Source organism: Perognathus longimembris, chromosome 1 (genome assembly GCF_023159225.1).
Source record: "Perognathus longimembris pacificus isolate PPM17 chromosome 1, ASM2315922v1, whole genome shotgun sequence".
NCBI lineage: Eukaryota > Metazoa > Chordata > Mammalia > Rodentia > Heteromyidae > Perognathus > Perognathus longimembris.
In genome coordinates this window covers 26,120,912-26,142,450 of record NC_063161.1, presented here as the reverse complement: position 1 = coordinate 26,142,450, position 21,539 = coordinate 26,120,912, and the positions used below count along the sequence as shown (strand labels likewise).

The 21,539-nt window shown below is 33.3% G+C and overlaps 1 protein-coding gene across 1 annotated transcript in view; it reads left to right on the top strand.

The window, feature by feature from the left end:
• Lrriq1 (leucine rich repeats and IQ motif containing 1) overlaps positions 1–20,796 on the top strand; it is a 125,306-nt gene extending 104,510 nt beyond the window's left edge. Inside the window, exons 28-29 of the mRNA XM_048358662.1 lie at positions 3,723–3,843; positions 20,292–20,796. Of these exons, the coding sequence (XP_048214619.1) occupies positions 3,723–3,843; positions 20,292–20,434 (264 nt within the window). The 3' untranslated portion in view covers positions 20,435–20,796. The remainder of the gene's footprint in view (positions 1–3,722; positions 3,844–20,291) is intronic.
• Positions 20,797–21,539: the final 743 nt, after the last annotated feature.

Sequence of the window (21,539 nt, the reverse complement as noted above, 5' to 3'; positions counted from 1 at the left end):
GAATTATGCCTCTATCAGAAAGAATGACATTGTAAGGAAATGGAAGGACTTGGAAAAATTATACTAAGTGAAGTGAGCCAGACCCGAAGAAACATGGACTCTATGGTCTCCCTTATAGGGAATAATTAGCACAGGTTTAGGCAAGTCACAGCAGAGGATCACAGGAGCCCAATAGCTATACCCTTATGAACACATAAGATGATGTTAAGTGAAATGAACCCCATGTTATGGAAACAATTGTTATATCACAGTTGTAACTACTTTCAACGTGCCATGTGTAACTGTAGCTTCAATTATTGAACCCTCCTGTGGTTGTACCTACACTATCTCTGTATCTTATCTGAGTATATTGGAAACCGTGTATACTGGTGTTAGAACTAGGAAATTGAAAGGGAATACCAAATTCGAGAGACACAGGGTAAAAAAAAGGCAAACAACTACAAAAGCAAAACTTGAAAAACTGGTGTAAATGAACTGAACAGCTCATGGTGGGGGGGGAAGGAAAGGGGGTAGGGGGAGAGGGAACGAGGGACGAGGTAACAAACAGTACAAGAAATGTATCCAATGCCTAAGGTATGAAACTGTAACCTTCCTGTAATTCAGTTTGATAATAATAAAAAAAGATATTGTGTGATTTTACAAAAGAGACTTTAACACCCTCAGTGACCATGAAGTAACTAGAATCTAATGACACAAGAAACAATGGTTTCTTTTTGTAGGATTATCTCTGTTAACTTTTAAGTGGTGCAACAAGTACTTGAGAGGAATGAATTATAACAAGAAAGATTTATTTCATCTCATATTTTCAATACTTTATTTTGAGGTTATTTGGTCCTGTGTTCATGGGCCTATGATGAGACAATAGATCATGGCAGAGGAAAGCTGTTAATATCTTGGTAGGAAGGAAACACTGAGAGAAAGAAGATGCCCAAGACAAAACTCATCCCCCAAATGCATGTCCCTACTGGAATACTTCATCCAACCAGTCCCTCCAAAAGTTTCCACCACTCCTAATAATGCCATCAATCATAAATCTGTCCATAGATGAATCTATTGGTTAGCTTAGTGACCTCATTATCCAGTCACTTCTGAAGACTGGATCTCCCAACACCATTCAACACATAGGCCATTTGTTTGGACACTTCATATGCAACCCATAGCCATGATATAGTAGACAAGATAATATTTTAATTAGTTAACCATAAGAAAGGTACGATGCTAGCTTGAAAGCCAGTTTTTTTTAATAGAATATTAATGTGGACGTGTATAGCTATACCAGATGAACTGATAGACATATAATTAGCCCCCTAAAATGTCCAAGTTTTCATTTAAGCTGAAAGGTGGTATCATTTTGAAGTCGTGTGTTCCTCCTAAATTTGCTGGTGAATATTATCCCCTGTGTGTGATGATTTGAAGTTAATATGTTCCTAGAAGCCCCATGGTTTGTAGGCTTGGCTACCAAAGGATGGATTTTGAGGAACTGATTGGATACTGAGGACTGTGACTGTCAACACATCAACCCCTTAATGGATTCATAATACTAGGAAATAAGGTGAAGTGGTGAAGAAGTGGAGCCTATTTGGAGCAAGTGGGTCAGTAGAGGTGTGCTCTGGAAATAACGTCGTTACCATCCTATTTGAGGGAAGATGGGATTTCTACTTTCTAATAGGTATAGTGATAGGATGCCATCAGCTTGGAAGGAATAAATCTCATTAATTAAGTACTAAATTCTACTTTCCTTGGTGAGCATAGTGTTTCCTATGTAGTTAAGGTTTTGTACATATTAGTTGTCTATTTTCACCTAAATCGAAGCATTGCTTTACTCTTGTTTTTGTTTTTACTGTCTTAACATTGACAGAGCCATTCTAATGAGAATATATTACACATTTAATATCTTGTTAACTCAAAAAACTTCAGAAGAATCAGTAGTGGTTTTGATAAAAAAAATCATCTGTAACATTCATTTTTTATCTTGTTTTAAACAGTTATCTTTGACAACACAGTTACAGCATTTGATAAATTCCATTAAAAATAACTACCATCATGAGTGGATACTAGTGGCTCATGCCTGTAATCCTAGGAAACTTAGATTTGAGGATCACTGTCAGAAGTCAGCCTGGGCAGGAAAATCCATAAAACTCTTACTTTTAATTAACCATCCAAAAGCCTTAAGTGGAGCTATGGTTCAGGGGGTAGAGCATTAGCCTTGAGCACAAAAGCTCAGGACAGAACTCAGACCTTGAATTCAGGCTTTAAGACCATGCATACAACACACACACACACATACACACACACACTACATATAAAAAAGTTTCTATTCTGAATTCAGCAATAACAACACTTATTTAAAAATTATAAATAGCCAAGCATCAAGCCTATAATCCTAGCTACTTAGCCTGAAGGATTGTAGTACAGTACTAGGCTGGGCAGAAACCTCCAGAAGAGTCTATCTTAACTATCCAAGCACCAGACTGCAAGTCTGGCACAAGAGGTAGAGTGCAAACTGTGAGCATGAAAGCAGCATAGTAACACATGATCCCAATTCAAGCCTCAGAACAGGCAATAAATAAATAAGAAATAAGAAGTTATACCATTCATATTTCAACTACTCAAGATGTTCATTATGAAGCTATTTGATTTTTTCTCTCATTAAAATAATAATTAAGGTGAATACAAATTAATTTATTCATTCCTTTGTAGGAGAGGAGAAAGGAGGTGGGAAGAGAAATATAAAGAACAAATATCTGAATTACAGATAGGTTGCCTTTTAGGGTCAGGATGCTTGAGTCTTTGTATCTCATCACATAGACATAGCTTTGTAACCACTGTGGTAGCTCATGTCTTTCATTTGCTGTATTTAAATTTTCCTCACATCAAACATTTAGGGTAACGTTTTTTTCACAGGATTTCAAGCATGCTGTGGTTTGGGTTAAATCCCAACCACTTAGAGGCAGTATTACTTTCCATAATGACATTTTTTCCCCACTTGAGAACTGAATTCTGATAAATCCTCGCATAATGATATTAGACATTCTATAAAACAAGATTATTTTGTAAGTAAGAATGAATCTTTTTTTAACTCAGTCTCTGTCTACAACAGTGATGAAAGTGCAGACATAATTTCAGATGAAATGAGTTATTTAATCCTTGTCCTAAACAATATATATGTTGAAATTTCTAAGCATTTAACATTATTCCCAAATTAGACCTCCAGTATAATAATTTTATTTGTCAAATAGTTATAATGAAAAGGTGGTGATCATCTGTGACTTCAGAGTACATAAATGTGTAGAATGCATTTCAAGGAATTTTGTTAATAAGACTAATACAAGTGGTCAATATAAATATGACAGAAAATCTAATATGACACTTCTAACATTCAATTCGAAATTAAATAATATGTAAGTAAGTGACGCTAAGCTGTTTAAAGTTTCACCAGCTGCTTTTAAGATTGATTCTCATCAAAATTACAGTACTAAAATGTTTTCTTTTGTTGTACAGAGTCAAATAGCAAACCTCAATTTTAAAATCGGCTCTTATTTGCAAAAAATCCTTTGACATAGTACATTTGTTCTGCCTGGGCAACAGTAAAGGATTGTGGTATCATTTTGAAGAAGGTTGTTTGACAGAGCCTGTTTGTTTATTTGGGGTAATGTGAGCTGCATTCAGAAAATGCCATATTTTGTTTCATGATTGTATACATTCTCTCCCATTGCTTCCAGGCAAGACTTGTAAGCAGAGAAGACACGGATTTAGACCTTTTTTCTATGACCAGTGGAAGTGCTTTGTCTGTGAAAAGAGAGAAAAAAAGTCAGGCACACAAACACTCAGCAGGATCTTCAAGTAAGTTGTGGTTTCCTTCAGAATTAATTTAGAAATCACAAATGAATTGATGGACCCCAATGCCAGCAGGCATTCTTTTGCAGATAGGGGGTAAGATGCCAGACACCAGACCTGCCCCCAAACTGTGGATTCAGCTTCTCGGGGTTTGTTTTTTTTCTCTCTCTCTTTCTTTAATTGTCTTCTCCTTTGATATGAGAAAATTAAATTATTTCTAAAATTAACAGCATTAGTTTTTATTTAATTATATTCTGCGATTCAGTGGTCCTCACTGCCCCCACCCACTTCATCCTGTGGATCATATTGAATTCTTTGATCATTTGTTTCTAAAAGGATTTTTAAGCTAATTTTTTAAGTTGGGTTTATATATTAAACTAGCATTGTTTCGCTTTTTTCTCATTAAGGATGTTGTAGGTAAACTTGTCTTTCAAGGGAAAAAAAATCAAAATCTGGTAGATTTTTTTGGTAATGTGATAAAATCATGGTTTTAAAAGCTACTTCTGTTGAAGAGATAACAGTTTGATTCTGTTTCTTAATGGTGACTTCATTTTCATAAACCTGCCACATCTACCATCTTTCATTTAAGGAGAGGAAAGTTTTCTTTTGTGTGTATATAGACACCTCCACACCCATGTACACACACATACACACATGCACGCATACATGCTTCTACAAAATTGCACTCAAATTATAAACTGAACATAAACATTTAAAAATGTATCTTACAAGAATTTGTGGAAATTAAACCAAATTTTCTACAAAGTTTTATTTAGTATCCACCCTAGAATTTTGAAATATCTCCCAGAACATAACTGCACATTAATGTGAGAAGTGTTTTGATACGATATTTTATTCATTTTCTCAATTTAAAATGACACTAAAAAGTCAGCATATGGGCATTTTTTATACTCACTTACACTTGACAAAAATTTTAACTCACTGACATTAGAATTATATTATACAAAATCAATATTTGATTGAACATGAAAAGTTTAGTAATCCAAAGGTGCTGTCTGTTTAAAGTACAGGGCACTGTGTGTTGTTTTTATTTACAGTACAGACATTTACATTCATTGACAGGAGTAAGTCTTCTATAATCAATTTTAGTGGGCTATTTAGATACTTAATCTAACTTAAACATACATCTTAGGCTTTAAAAATCTTGAAGTACTTGAGTTTTTTTAGGTTTCTTTCCCTAAATAAAATCATTTCACTAATATCAATTTTAGAATGTTGATATAATGGTTTCTTAGATGAATTTTCCAAATATATATTCCATGACACTAGCAATCACCTTTTAGTTCCTATGTATTGCATATTATAACTATATTAGAAACTTTGGAGTCTTTTAGGTAAGAATTAACAAAGCAGAAACAACAATTAAAATATTGTCCTTTCACCATACAACATATAAAAACTTCTTTTTAGGATTCTGGGGTTAGATTAGTGGTCAAGGGCTTGGATTAGCATGCACAAGGCCTTGCGTTCAATCCTCCCTAACACTACAAAAACAAGTAAATGAAAAGCCTCTGCTTGTAAACTCTTATCTTGAACTTTCAACGTAAGTAGCTTTGTAAATCAACAACTATGTGGCAACAGGCAAGCTTTATATTCTACTTAAATGACACTGAATCATATATTTTAAAGTATATGAGATCATTAGAAAAAGTTCATTTCTAGGTAACTCTCTAGGAAACTCAAACTACATGTAATTTCAACTAGTCATCAATAAATAGCTTCATTGCAAGTACTACTGATCTCTAAAAGTTTAGTAAGTGACAATGTAAGATAAGCCACTTTAGAAAAATAGTTTTTCTTCAAGAACAAATGATTATGCTTAAAATACTATTTACGCCAGTCACATCAGCACTCTATAATGTTAAAGAGTGTGAGCTGACATGAATCATGACTCATTCCTTTAAAAAAGAAATGATAAAAACTACCATGGCTAGGCATTGGTGGCTCACACGTGAAGTGCCAGCTTCTTAGGGGACTGAGATCTAGAGGGTTGGGCAGAAAATTGCTAGATTCCATCTGCAGAAGCAAGAGTGTAGGCATGGCTCAAATGGTAGAGTACCAGGCTAGTGAGTGACCATGAATTCAAACCCAAGTACTGAAAAAATGAATACATACATTATAAAGTTGCTGTTGGAATCAAATATAGATCAGCTGAGTAAAGATTTGAAGATCCAAGTATCTAAGCACGCAAGCTAACTGGCTCAACTTATAAGAAACCTACTCTCTAAAAATACTTAGTTTATCCTATTAGTATATAGAAATCCTTTAACCTTCAAAGGTTTGAGATCCTAGACTCCCATGGCTGTAGGCCAACCACTTATAGCTTTGAAATTTTGAAAGCTTTTTCCTTTAGCTTTCTCTCTTTCAAAACTTGTCACCTTGTTAAAGCTAAAATATTTCTTTTTTGCTTTGCTAGCCAAACCTAGAGACTAGTTTATGGGATACAGCTGTAAAATTCTCTGTGAGCCTTTGAACTTTTCCAGATATTTCTCTTTCAATGTTGCTATAATGCTATAACATGTATTCTTTATAATCAGATAAAATCAAAATTAAAATCCTAGTTCCACCATCATAGTTAGATAGGTTTTGTGACCTTGTGTAAATTGCTTAACCTTTAGGGATGAGTTTATTATCTCCCCGAAAATAAGAATGATAAGGTTTATCTCATGAGGTATTAGTGAGGAAGTAATAAGTAAAAAATATAAATATAGAGTCTGTGATACATTATCTAGAATATTGTACAGTTTAAAGATTAATATATGTTTTCATTTTTTGTTGTATGTTTTGGGTTCTTGTGACATGACTTTAGAACAATCACAAAGCAGAATTGTCTTCCTTTTCTCTGTGTCAATAAAACAAGAATCAACATATTTTAAGAACACTAACCATCTCATGCAGTAATATATATATATATGCCAGTATATATATATATATATATATATATATATATATATATATGCCAGTACTGGGACTTAAACTCAGGGACAAGGCACTGTCCTTGAGCTTCTTTTGCTCAAGGCTAGCGCACTGTACCATTTGAGCCATAGCACCACTTCCAGCTTTTTCCCAGAACTTCATGCATGCTAGGCAAGCACTCTACTACTCTATCACTAAGCCACATTCCCAGCGCCAAGCAGTAATATCTTTCATAGAGAATTTTCTAAGTTAGTATATGTTTTTCTTGTAGTTCTCACTAAGTCCCTTATAAACCAGTCTTCTACTGTGGAGAATTCTAATATATCATATGCTTTACAAAGTAATGGACAAGGTTTTATTCTTATCAATGCTTGAATGCAAAGAAATTTCCTCATTTACATAATATTTAAGGAAGAGTTCAGTCACTTTCCCCATTTAATAATTCAAAGTACGAATTTTTGCAGGAGGAACTAATAACAAATCATATTTAATTGTCTTTGAATTTATGATTATTTTTAGTTAGTTACTCTAGATACAGTTCAAGAATTTAGTCTTTCACACATGCACACAAATTATCAAAGGAAATCCGTTGTCTTTTATTCCAAATCCAGTGATTCATTGCTTTTTTTTCCCTTCTAAGCATAGTTTAGTAAAAGAGTAAAACATGAAGTTATGCACTTTTGTCATTCATTCAAGTTTATTGAACATTCAGCTCATCCATTTTTGTTTAGTATTTTCAGAATTAAATGTCATTGTATATGTCTTTGGTTATTATAAGAAGCATATATATCACGATTGTATCCCTAGCTATTTGGTAGGTAGAGATCATAAAGATCATGTTTCAAAGCCAACCTAGGCTCAAAGTTTATGAAACCTCAAATTAACTAGTAAAAGAGCTAGGCTTGGTGTCTCTGTCTGTCATTACAGCTATATGGCAAGCATAAATAAGAGTATCATTGTCAAGGGTGGCCTGAGTATTTTGTTATCTCCTAGTAAAATCAAAATGTGCTATTCACACAGCTCAGGTGCCACAGTACTTGTCTGATAAGTACAAGTCTCTGAACTTAATAAAGCTCATCACCACACCTTTTTTTGAGGAATCATACATAGAGATAGGAAGCAATCACATGTCCACAGTGTGCTACAAATGGTTAGGAAAACAAAAAGATGATTTGTATGTGCTCAACACATACTAGAAACTTCATTAAGAGAATCTAGATGACTATATAAACCACTATTCGGTACTCCTAAGTCATATAGTCAAATGATTTTTTAATAGTCATTCTATTCTCTAAAACAAGTAAGACCATTTCCATTAACTCTCTATGGCCTTCTTTCCAAACTGCATATATGAGATTTAAACTGATAAATGGTTACAGATGTTAAAGTAAGACTGTCATACATTAGAAATAACACTCTTGTGATGAAATTCAGTCAACAATTTCTAGAAGGTCAGGGAACTTAATGTGCGTGTGTGTGTGTATGTATACATACATATACATGTGTAATACAAACAAAGGGGAGAGGAAAAAAGGGAAGGAAGGAAGGAAGGAAGGAAGGAAGGAAGGAAGGAAGGAAGGAAGGAAGGGAAAGAGGAGGGAGGAGGAAAGGAGAGGAGAAAGGAAGGGAAGGGAAGGAAAAAGGAAAGAAGGAAGGATAATTTCATCCTTTAGATGGATAAAAGATAGAAAAGAGAGAGTATGTTTTTGACTGTTTTTTACTCCTTAGTGGAAGGCAATATGAGCCGAAGGAAGACTAGAAAATTTGGCATATATTCAGTAATAAGTAGCAGAGTTTCTTCTTCTTTGTTTTTTTTGTCCAGATGTGGGGCTTGAACTCAGGTCCTAGACATTGTCCCTGAACAGGGTGAGGGAGGAGGTAACAAACAGTAGAAGAAATGTATCCAATGCCTAACGTATGAAACTGTAACCTCTCTGTACATCAGTTTGAAAAAAAATAAATACATAAAGCAGGGTGAGGACACCAAGTAACATCACCGTATTTCTAGCATCATGAAGTTTTCAACCTATATAAATACATACTATAGTGGGTTAAGTCCAGTCAAAAGATAGATACCAGCCAGACTCCTGTAGCTAGTTGCTGTAATCCTACCTATTCAGGAGGCTGAGATCTGAGAATTATCATTCAAAGCCAGTCTGGTTAAGTCCTATATTTATTAAACTGCTTTCTGATCATAATATATACACTAGTAATGTGTACATGTGTATTCATTAATTACAGAAGTACATATTGAAAAATAACTACAGGAAAATTAATTTAATTTCCCCCTCTATAGGAGAGATTTGTAATTGAAAGTAAATGAAATTTTAGTATCATTTTATTTATTTCATTTTAAAATATAAAATGTGTCTAAATGAAACAGAGAAAACCTAAGAATGCTTGAAAGCTGGGAACATAGTGCAAGTGGTAGAGTACCTTCCTAGCAAGTAAAATGTCCTCAGCTCAAAATCCAGTAACACACACACACACACACACACTCACAGACACACACACAAACACACAAACATACTGAATGAAATTGTCTAAAGAGTATTCGTATTGTTCCATCTTTGTTGATTTTGTTGTTGTTTTTCCCGTCCTGGTGTTGGAACTCTAAGCTTGGGTGCTGTTCTTGAGCTCTTTTTTGCTTAGGGGTAGCACTCTGTCAACTTGAGTCACCGCGCCACTTCTGGCTTTTTCAGTGATTAATTGGAGGTCAGAGTATCATGGGCTTGTCAAACTGTGATCCTCAGATATCAGCTGGTGGCAAGAGCCACCAATGCCCAGATAATTTTGTGGATTTTTTAATGTTATTTCCATCCCATTAAATCATGTCATCAATTGAAAAATGCTATAAAGTAAGGAATGTCTTAATGATCTCATGGGAATGATGGCATACAAAGAAGTAACTTATTACTAATGTGCCAATTTCATTTTTAAACTCAGTGAAAGTATAAACACAGTAAGAATATCTATTTGCAATCTAATACATCATATGTATTTGCCTCTTCACCAGCCTGCCTGTGATCTTTGTTAAACCAGTTGCAACTCCTATGTTAATATAGGAGATCAAAAGCACTTTAGCTTAGAATACAGAAAATTAGGAGTAAACTCAATTTAAATGGGAAATCTTTTTCTCATATGTATGATATTTGTGAAGTTAAATATTTAAGTATGCTTTATGATTTAGGCAAATATTGCAGTGAGAATTAGATAAATATATATGTGTATGCACATAAGTATATATTTATATATATGGGACTGATGAGAACAGGGAAAAATCATAAAGTGTGACAGAGATAAAAAAATGCATATAGTTTTCTAATTAAGTTATTCTACAACAAAAGCAACATTTTACATAAGATAACTGCTCAACCAAAGAAAAGTAACAGAAGTGATTGTGATGTTTCATAAAAATTGTGTTTATAACTAAAAGTTTTTCTCCATGTAAGAATATGTCTAAATGACTCTGACTTCAAATATTGTTTAAATGATTAATGTAGAGAGGAAAAATAAAATATTTTCTTCAAATATTTTCTGATATAGAATTAGAAAATTCTACCATCTGTGAGAAATAGCTGGTATTTTATAAAAATCAAGTTGAGGGCTGGGGATATGGCCTAGTGGCAAGAGAGCTTGCCTCGTATACATGAGGCCCTGGGTTCGATTCCCCAACACCGCATATACAGAAAACGGCCAGAAGTGGCGCTGTGGCTCAAGTGGCAGAGTGCTAGCCTTGAGAAAAGCCAGGGACAGTGCTCAGGCCCTGAGTCCAAGGCCCAGGACTGGCCAAAAAAAAAAAAAAAAAATCAAGTTGAATTTTAGAAAGCTAGAAGTGATACCAAACTGTACAATCCACTGAAATGTATTGGTTGAAAAGTATTCTACCATATTTAGTAGTTGACATGTAAATGACCCAATGTACGTTCAAAGAAAAGAGAAAAACTATTTCTTATTGAAAAGATATCCCAGATTTCATAAAATGAAAAATTATCTATACCTGAATTCTTAGATGTGAATTTCTTAGAAAGAAGTTGAATATAAATTATAAAGAAATGAAAGAGAAATCTAGCTAAAACTGATAAATATGAGGTAATTTAAATAATAAGTCATCCTGAAGTAATTATTAAAGTCTATGAATTATTGTACGAATATAAAATATTTCAATGGGAAGAAAGGAATAATATAACAGATAACCATCCTCTTTAAGAGAAATGTCAGGTTTTGAATTTATGGAAATGTATGAAAGAAAGATGGCTTTGCGATTTGTTTTTTTTTTAATTTAAATGTGATTCACAGTTACATAGAATATTAATTAGAAACATAAACTTATTTAGAGAAAAGGATCTATATGTAGTGGAAAATTATAGTATACTAAGGGAGCATGACTCTACAAGCTTTCCACCTCCTTCTTCTAGGCATATATCTTTCTTAAAATATCCTTTATTTTTGACATTTGAATATCTTATTTGTAAAACTCATCTACTTCCTACTGATTCCTTAAATTCCATAACTTAAATTTACAAATAAATTATTTTCTCTTGAATGTTAGAAATCTATTACATTTCAAGTGAAGATAAGTTATACTTAACCATTTCCATACTTACATGCTTTTAAAAATAGGTTAATACTATATTTTACCTGTACCCAATCCCTGTGAGACTCTAAATTGATGCCGTTTCCTCAAATATTATCTTAAAGAAATTAACTCATTCCATTCAAAGATTGCATTATTCATTGAATAGTTGTAGAATTCCTAGCAACAACAATTTTACAGATATGCTGAGGGTACACAAAAAGCCTGTGAGGTAAGTAATTTAAGTCTCTAAAGGTCTTATTTATTTATTTACTTACTTACTTACTTACTTTTATGTCGATTCTAAGGCTTGAACTCAGGTTCTGGGTGTTTTCCTTGAGCTTTGTTGCTCAAGGCTCATACTCCACCACTGGAGCCCGTACCTTCAAGCCTGGCTTTTTGTTAGTTAATTGGAGATAGGAGTCACTTGGATTTGTCTGCCCAGGTTGGTTTCAGTAAGCCTTATTTCTGTCTCTTGAGTGGCTAGAATTACAGGAGTGAACCCACTGAGCCTGGTTTAAAAGGGATTTTTTTTTTTTTGTCAGTCATGGTGCTTGAACTCAGGGCCTAAGAGCTTTCTCTGAGCTTTTACTTTCAAGGCCAGCGCTTATCACTTTGAGCCACAGCATCACTTCTAGTTTTCTGATGGTTATTTGGAGATAAGAGCCTCACAGACTTTCCTGTTCTTGCTGGCTTTGAACTGTGATTTTCAGATTACAACCTCCTGAGTAGGTAGGATTACAGGTGTGAACCATCTGCACCCAGCTTCAAAAAGGCTGTAGGTGAAATAATTCCTAGATTTAAAACTTTGCGTTTAAGACTATGAGAGAGAAAGGAAGAGAGAGAGAAAGAGAAGGGAGAAATACATTAAAGGAAATTGTTTGCCTTTAAAATTGATACCTTGTATTCATTTTTACTTTTGAAGGCCAAGTTTTTTTGTAAAACTATTATATGCCTAACTATTAAATAAGATGCTGTCCTCAATAAGACAAATTCTACTCATGCAAAGCCACAAGGATTTTTTCCTGCAGAACTGCAAATTGAACCCAGAGCCTCGAGCTTGTAGGCCAAGTGCTCTACCATTTTTTTTCACTCCGAGCTTTTTTTTATTTTGTTTTCAAGACAATCTTTATAACTTGACTTAGGTGGTCTTAAACCTTCTGCCCTCCTGCCTCCACCTCCTGAGTAGCCAGGATGAGAGATATGCATGTCTATGTTCAAAGATAGGCCAAATTTTAGTTGTGTTATTTTTTTCTTGGCTTACGGCAAATAATTCATGTTATAAAAATATTATGTTGTACTCAGTTTTCTTCAGGTTTAAACTGAGAGTTGTGATCTATTTTCTGCAAAATTGTTAGAACACCAAAACCATAGTGAATATAAAATGGTAGTCTCAGCTTAGAATAAACAAACTCTCCAGTTTCTAGTATTATTTTGTTGCGATATTGTTAGTAGTTATGTGAAATGACATTGGCAGAGAATTGAAGATTAAATTTATCATAAGAAAATATAAGCTATACAAAAAGTATGCAAAAACAATTGATTATGGTATATACATATATGTGTATACATATATGTACATTGTATGTGTATATGGATATATACCATAATATTTTAAATTCATGGCACATTTGCAAGTGGTAGTCTACAAAATCTTCTATGGGGACAATTGCTTAATATTTGCCATCTATGATAATTGCAATTCAAAAAACAATTTCAATTCTCCTACATTGTAGAAGTCAAAATTAACTTTCAGGGGCTGGGGATATGGCCTAGTGGTAGAGTGCTCGCCTCGCATACATGAAGCCCTGGGTTCGATTCCTCAGCACCACATATAGAGAAAATGGCCAGAAGTGGTGCTATGGCTCACGTGGCAGAGTGCTAGCCTTGAGCAAAAAGAAGCCAGGGACAGTGCTCAGGCCCTGAGTCCAAGCCCCAGGACTGCCAAAAAAAAAAAAAATTAACTTTCATATTTTCCAATTAAAGTTATAAGTTCAGCCAGAAACCAGTAAGTCAGGATCCAGTGGCTCATGCCTCTAATCCTAGCTATTCAGGAGGCTGATATCTGAGGATCTTGGTTCGAAGCTAACCCAGCCAGGAATATCCATGAAACTCTTATCTTCTAATTAACTTTAAAAAAAAAAAAAAAGCCAAAGTGGAGTTGTGACTCAAATGGTGGTAGAGGGCCAGGCTTTAGGACAAGCTCAGAAACTGCACCCACACCCTGTATTCAACGTTCCCCCGCCCCCCACACACACAGAATTTGAAACTTCAATCCACTATAGAAATTATATTTTCCCTGAGATTGAAAAGAGAAAAAGAAAAAAATTGTAGCCAAGGCAAAATTATAAAATCTCATTCTCTTTGTCTGAGGTATTCAATTTGATAGAGCACAGTAGTTAAATAATAACATCAAAGTCTCATTGGATTATTACATTAGCTTTTGGTTAACAAAAGTTCATCTCTTACAATGTAGAATGAGAACTTTAAGACTTTTGTATTATTGCTTAAACTATTAAGTGCAATTTTTCTTGGTCTAAAGTTACTGGCCAGGGACTTTAACAAACTTTAACAAGCAAATCTTAACCATTATTTCCTTAAAATAGTCTAGTGATTAAAGCTTGATGATATATATTAATTGCAATCACACTAATATCACATTAATGTGGCTTGTAGCCTCCTGTAATAAATAGTTATTGATTTAAATGAGATATTTTAATGAAACAACCATGATTTCAGGCACGGTTAAATATAACATTTATTAGTAACCACAAAATAGTGTTTACATTTCTTGTACTGTTTGTCCTGTTTGTTACCTCCTCCCTCATTCCTCCTTCCCCCTCTCCCTCTCCCCCCAAGGCCTAACATATGAAACTGTAACCTCTCTGTACATCACTTTGACAATAAATAAGTAAAAAAAAAAATGGGTGGAAAAAAGTAAAAAAAAAAAGAATAGTGTTTACAGATTTAAAATAATAGCTTCAACAGTAACTGACATTCAGAGGACAATTTTTTGTCTGTATAAATGAGAACTAGTTGTACGTATGCCAGCTACATTTATTTTTTAAAAATCAAAATTAAAATTTATGAGGACAGCATATATGCATGCTCTATTGATAATAGATTAAATCAACATGTTTCTAACTGTAGTGATATTTTATTAGTTCTTGCCCCTTTCCTTCATGACCATTTTCCTTTTTAAATAAAGTGCTTTATTTTGACTTTTTGAAAACAATTTTGGTTGTTGTTATTGTTGCTTTCAAACCAACTTCTTACACTAGCTAATAATGTGGTGCAAAAATAAATGGGTATGGTCAAATGTGAAATGCATTTGTCAAATGAATGAAACTGAAGTATAATAATGTAATAAATCCTCAGGCTAGTCATGTTTATTGTTGCCAAATGTCTCCCTGCTAAGAATTAATAAGCATGAAAAGGGATAATGAAAGTTTCCATGAAAAAATTTGGGAAGTCTATCCACAAGTCTTCACTATCTGGGAATGTGGAAATAAGTATTTGTTTTATACAAGTTCCATATGAGGACTGTAAAGATGGAATCTAGTGAGTAGAATCACATGGAAAGTAACTGTTGTATGACAGTCACTAATACTATTTTGGCTCACTGAAGAAAATTGACAAGATAGCTCCATTGAAGGAAAGAAAAAGACTTGTGCCTGCCATATAATAGGTACAAAAAAATACATGATGAATGACTATGGGAATAAAAAGAATAGTACAAACTAAAATTTTCAAAAACACCAAGTGATCTTGAAAATCCAATTTGGGTTTTAAATGTTTACATTTTAATGGATGTGATAAACATTTTAGAATTTCTTTCAAATATACAGTTTTGCTAACATTTTACTTTGGCAAAATTAACTGACAAGGAACAAAAGGAGAGAGGGGATAATTAAAAGTTGAAATGCTGTGTTTTGTCACAACTACGCTGTTTCAAATGAATGTGCAAATCACTCTAGGGTTAAAAAATGCTTTTATTTATGCCATTGTTCCTTCATTACAGATGCTTTTGAACACTTAGTTGTTTGTACAGTGAAATGGTATAGAAAGAGGATCTTTAAAACAAAGTATTGGAAGAACTGACAACAAATTTTAAATGCCCAGAAACTGTGTATCACCAAGAGCTCAGAAAGCCACAACCGTCAGTTTCATATAACTTTCAGCAGAAAGGCCACATTAGAGAAGGGCAGCATAGTTTTAAAACAAATGATAAAATACATTTTGATTTATGTAACCCCAAACAAATCACAAAAAATGCTGAACAATATCAGTTGTACAAACCACAGAATTTATAGGAACAGGATAGTACTTTTAGCAGAACACTCTTTTAAGACACAGTCTTGTCTGTACCAGCCGAACCACAGGTATCTTAACTAATCAGTATGAGTGTGTTACAAATAATAAACCTGGGAGCATAATTGCATCAAGGAGTATAGATCAAATATAAATGGTAGCTATTATACAAGGTCAAAAAAGACAAAATAGAAGAGTAAAAATCAGTATACTGTCTAGCAAAATGAATTCCCAATTCTATATGGTATGTTTTAGCTTTTATGCTCATTAGGATTTTTTTTAAATAAATGTGCGTCATCAGATATGTTATATGTGTTAGGTTTTTTTAATAAACACAATTGAATATTAAAATGAAAACTAAACTAAAAATAGACACCTCAATTACTAACACTGATAACAAATATTGTGGATATTTTAGGATAAAGTAAAACAACAATTTTTCTCATTTATTTGCCTCATAGATGCTAAGAAAAGCAATTGCAATTGTCACTTCAATTTCAATCTCAATTGAACAGTGAGCACTATCATTTTGAATATTTTATATTTATTAGCATTTTTTATTTTATTAATATTTTTATAACTTACAAAAAGTAAAAAATCTCATGAACAAACAAATTACATTGAGGAAATCTAAATATAGTTCCAACAGCCTATGGGTTATTTTACTTTTGCTCTTAATGTTAGATTTTTAAATAATCCATATGATATTCATTCTAAATGGTGTTTTTGCTTCAAGGTTGAATACAGAAGTGGTCTTATAAAGTGACTGCTTTTTAAATATTGTACTATCTACCTCAACCCCAAATTTGCCCAATGCAACTAATTCATAGCACTTAAATTGATGTAAATGCTTTGCTGCTAAAAATTTGTTCTGGTCACTTTCATTAAAATGTTGGATTTTTTTCTTCCATGCTTTACTTATTCTGTATCTGCTGCTAAGTAATACAATATGGGAAGTCCTTTGAAATAGTTTTTATATCCAGACACATAGTGTTGGGTACACTGATGAAAATCCAATGACGTATTCCCTACTATACATCATGAGATTTCTATTTTGACCTGTTTAACAGGTTTTTTTATACATAACAGGAGAGTCATTCAAGTCATTCAAAGCATTTTGCATATTAAATTACTTATCCAAACACAGCCTATATAGACCTTGACATTTGCTAAAGGACCAAGGCCTTAAAGGGGTAAAAACATTTTTTTTTACGGGACCAGAACAAATCTTGAGCAGAACATAGATTATGTAGAGGAATAAGTGACTTCTTAGAAAAAGGAGAATAGTCATACTTTCAGCACAAATGGATGAGTCCAATTGCTTCATTTCTGTGATAACCTGCAAACAAACAGAAAATTGTTGTTTGTTTTAGTCTATAACGATGTTGCAGGAAGAAAAGAAAACACTCGTTGTCAAAGTTCCTTTGGTTGTAATATTTTTTCTTTTTAAGAAATTCATCAGTAGATTTAACACTAATATCATTTTTGAAGTAAGAGTCTCTTGTTATTTTATTTTCATGTGGGTAATTTTAGAATGATTATATATCGATTGTATTAAATTGCTTTTAATTTTCTTTTTTCATTTTTAGAGTAATCATAGAACAAAGTAATGACTTTACAAAAAACGCCAATATATGGTTCCTTAATAGATATGTTGTTTTACTCCCCAATTGGTTTTCTAGGTCTAGTGATTTGAGAGCTTATATGAAAATAAAAAGACTCTCACTAAGGCAATGAGAGAATACCCTATATTGATTGCTGATCAAAATTGTTTATTTACAAATAGCAAAAGAATAAAACTAAAGGTTTTATTCGCATCTAAATTTGGTTCTAGCCAAAGCACTGTATGTATACTGTGTAATGACTTATGTGTTTGCTATCTCAAAGAATAATTTCCTATAGGACTTTAATTCCACTGAGAATATACTTCAAAAATTGCCATAAAGCTGTCTTGTAATATGTAATTTTAAAAATTATTATTATTTATTAAAGAAACTGTACTAGACAAGTAAAATTTTACACACTGCCTTTTTAAATATAGATGTATACTGTGGATAAGTACAAATAAGATTTGAGGATTTCTCAGCAGCTCCAAACTAACAAAACTACAAAATGCAATTAGGGGGAAAATATACTATATGGTGAATTTCTAGTCAGTAGGGAAACCAGTCAGAATGCAGAAACAGTATTAAAAGTTAGAGTTTAATATTTAATTTTCAGGCTGTTTTAGGACCTGCAATCTATTTAATTTCAAGTAATTATTTTAGAAATATGTGATTTATCACTGAATATTTCAATACTGTGTCCAGAAAGTGCTATCCCACACACAAGTTACTTGTCATCTCTGATCAAAAACTTATATTAAGAACAGAGTCTTTAAGTAATACATTTTATATTAAGATAGTTTCACTAGCAATATTAACCAATAAAGGACTTTATTGAATGAACTTTAAATTCATACATATTGACTTCAACTTACTACCCTGAATATTGCTTGCACATAAAACTCAGCTTTCTCTGTCACAACTAAATATTTGTGCTATCCATTTGTGACAATCTACTTACTCTTACTGAACTCTTTTCATCTGGAACAGGTATGTATTAACATAAAGATATCATAACAGATCACTGCTTCTGAGACATTCTGCTCTTCTACCCTCAGCTCTAGTGTTTTCCCTTGTACCATGTTCTCATAAACATTTGTTCATCAGTGACAATTTGTTGTTGTTTTATTCAACAGACCAAACTAGCCATTTCATGCTACTATTTGGGCAAAAAAAAAAAAAAAAGAAAGAAATTAGGTTGTTTTTTTCAATATGTAAATAGTCAGAGGAAGATAAACTTTCAGGAAGCTTCATTAATGCTTTTTAGGCCACTGACTATCTTCTAGTTCTTGATTTGTGTCCAGTCACATGCCTTTTGCTTTTAAGAGTTCTTGCAGCTTGGCAGTTCCCTTCATTGACTAATAAGAGAGTGGCTCAATGTAGGGTAAGTCTGGCCAGAGGAGGAATCCACCATCAGCTGTCATTTGTCTAGGCTGTTAGCTTCTCTATGAAGATCGCATTCATTCGTTCCAGTGGCAAATGTTTCCAAACTCCTCTTCTCTATTCCACTCCAATACAACAGACTTCGGCCTGGAGCCATGGACAGTTGCCTCTTTCTTTCCTACATGCCCATTCCTAAAGTGATAGCTTTTAACTTTTTCCTACTTTTCAGTCAGGATCTCTTTGTAGACTAAATGACAAAGTACACTCCCTTTATGCGGGCTCCTGAACTCCTTTAGATTTGTTTTCTTAATCGGTTTTAAGCCTGAAAAACAATGCAGTATTTTGTTTGTGTAGATTTAAAACAGAAAATAAACCCCTCCAACCCATCTTCATCATCATGTTAAAACAAATTTAAAAATCACAGGCAAATGGTTTAACGTTTGCTTACTTCTCTGTTCTGATACATTTTTTCATATTTAAATTTTAGATGGACATACATTAATCTAAGGAGGCTTTTTTCTTCTTCTCTAAACTGAAGCACAAAAGCATCATAATAGGCATGTGGTTTGAACCTTTGCCTGAAGCCAGTTCTAGGGAAGCCCTGTAATACCTCACTCTGCTCCTTTTCAGACCATTTCCCCACAGAGAGCCCTGTGCTTTTGCTTCATTCTTAGGAGATTTGAGGCAGATGAGAATAATTCTTTAATACTAATTGTAGTATGGCAACTTGCGGTCTTGATGTGCAAAACACTCCAACCCACTAGCCACTAATAGTTTTTGTTAATTTTCTATGGATAATTTCTAACTTCATTCATAATAAAGAGTACTTTTTTTCCCCTCTCATACTACAAAACTTCTCAAATCTTGCTGTCATTGTAATACAACCATAAAGGCTATCTTTACAAGGGTCTATAATGCACTTACATAACTCCATTTATAAAACTAAGGCTCTGCATAATACATTGTACATCTAAAGTATTTTTTTTCATTTTACCCAAATTACTTTTTCTCTTAAAGGCTTTAATTAAATAATTCAGTAAAACTATTTCTAAAACAAATATGTGTGGTATGCTTTATTTTAAATAAATAATTATTTAAAATAGCCTATTGAAAAGATAAATATAGGGCTGGGCATATGGCCTAGTGGCAAGAGCGCTTGCCTCCTACACATGAAGCTCTCTGTTCCATTCCCCAGCACCACATATGTGGAAAATGGCCAGAAGGGGCGCTGTGGCTCAGGTGGCAGAGTGCTAGCCTTGAGCTGGAAGAAGCCAGGGACAGTGCTCAGGCCCTGAGTCCAAGGCCCAGGACTGGTCAAAAAAAAAAAAAAGATAAATATAAATATATTAAAATGTTTTATCATTTGGTAGTCTTTATAACATCGCATTTTGATCTATCTGTAGTGAAAGGAAACTGTTATAGTTAGTTGATTTTTTAAATCAGTTTGTTTTGTTCCACTTGTAAAGGCCACGCTTTGATTATATTACTTTGCAAACAAAAACTCAACCAAGATACTTGTGTTAAACTTAGAGATGGTAGAGTTTTCAAATGCAAGCTGTTGATTTAAGTATATTTCTTGCTTTAAAATATTGTTTTACTTGGGTCATGTTAAGTGAAAGTGTACATTTGATGTCACTGTCTAGGTCATTCAATTAAGGGAGTATGTGCACCAGTGATAACAAATACAAGACCTTCTAAAAGAGAACGCATATCATTCCGTGACAATCCTGTACAGCTCAGTGGTGGATGGGGAGGTGGCAAAAAGAAGTCAAAAACTTCCAAGTAATCCTTCAAGCTTCAGCATTCAAAACAGGTGGCAAAATGTTTCATTCAAAAGAAATCTGTGGATGTCTGGTCATGTTACCAACTGGGCACAAGATTTTTGAGTACTGTATTTAATAATTTATAGAGTTTTACATATTTCACAATTTTGATGTCTTATGCAAGCATCTTATTTCTCTTCTATAAAGTGGACTTTGAAATTCTTCCTGTATTCCTATGGAATGATCTCCATAAAATACTTGAAATATTGAGATGGAATTTTTATAGAGCTCTTCTAACTTAGTTTACAGGTTTATGACACATGGGTTCAAGGTGATTCTACTTACCAGTAAAGATTTCAATTCTACTCACTGAAACAAAAGAATATAACTTTTTGGCATTATTTAATGTAATATCGAAGAATGATTAATACGTTCATAAACTTGAATTTATCTGGACTATTTACTCAAGTAATAGTTAAGTAATAGCTTGCTAGCTATTTCAAAGTTAAACTAATACATAAGAGAATTCAAAGTAAACATGAAAATATAATTTTCCTTTAAAATTTTAAATGTGATTAGCAATTTTATAAGAAAATATAGATTCAGTTTAAGAGAAAGTGAAATACAACTTAAATAATTGTCACCCTAATAAGTTGAATATTTATCTGTAATGTTTCATCCCAGTGTCTCTTATTCTTCTTCTTCAAAAAACAAAAAAGGTAGATGCTAAATTTGGTTCATTAACACTATTCCACTATTCCACTGATTCAAAAGGATTTAGTCATTTTAAATGTTAAGCTGAGAACTTAATTCTGGGCTCTATTCTGTTATTATCTAAGATTAGTATGATTTTTCTTTAATTGGAGACAGTTCAATTTTTCTTTTGTATTTACAAAATGTGAATGTGCAATATGTTCCATTTAACATGATGCACAAAGGATCTGTGGGTTTCCAGAATCTGGCACTTTTTTCACAAAGTTAAACTCATGGTTCTCTAGTGACTTTCCTTAGCTGAGTTACTATGTAATAGGATCCAGTGAACTTCAGATATTCCTTTTGTTTTTCCTCCACTTGACTGAAATATTTCTTCTAGAGATGACTAAACAGATTTAAGAGTTACATTTTTCC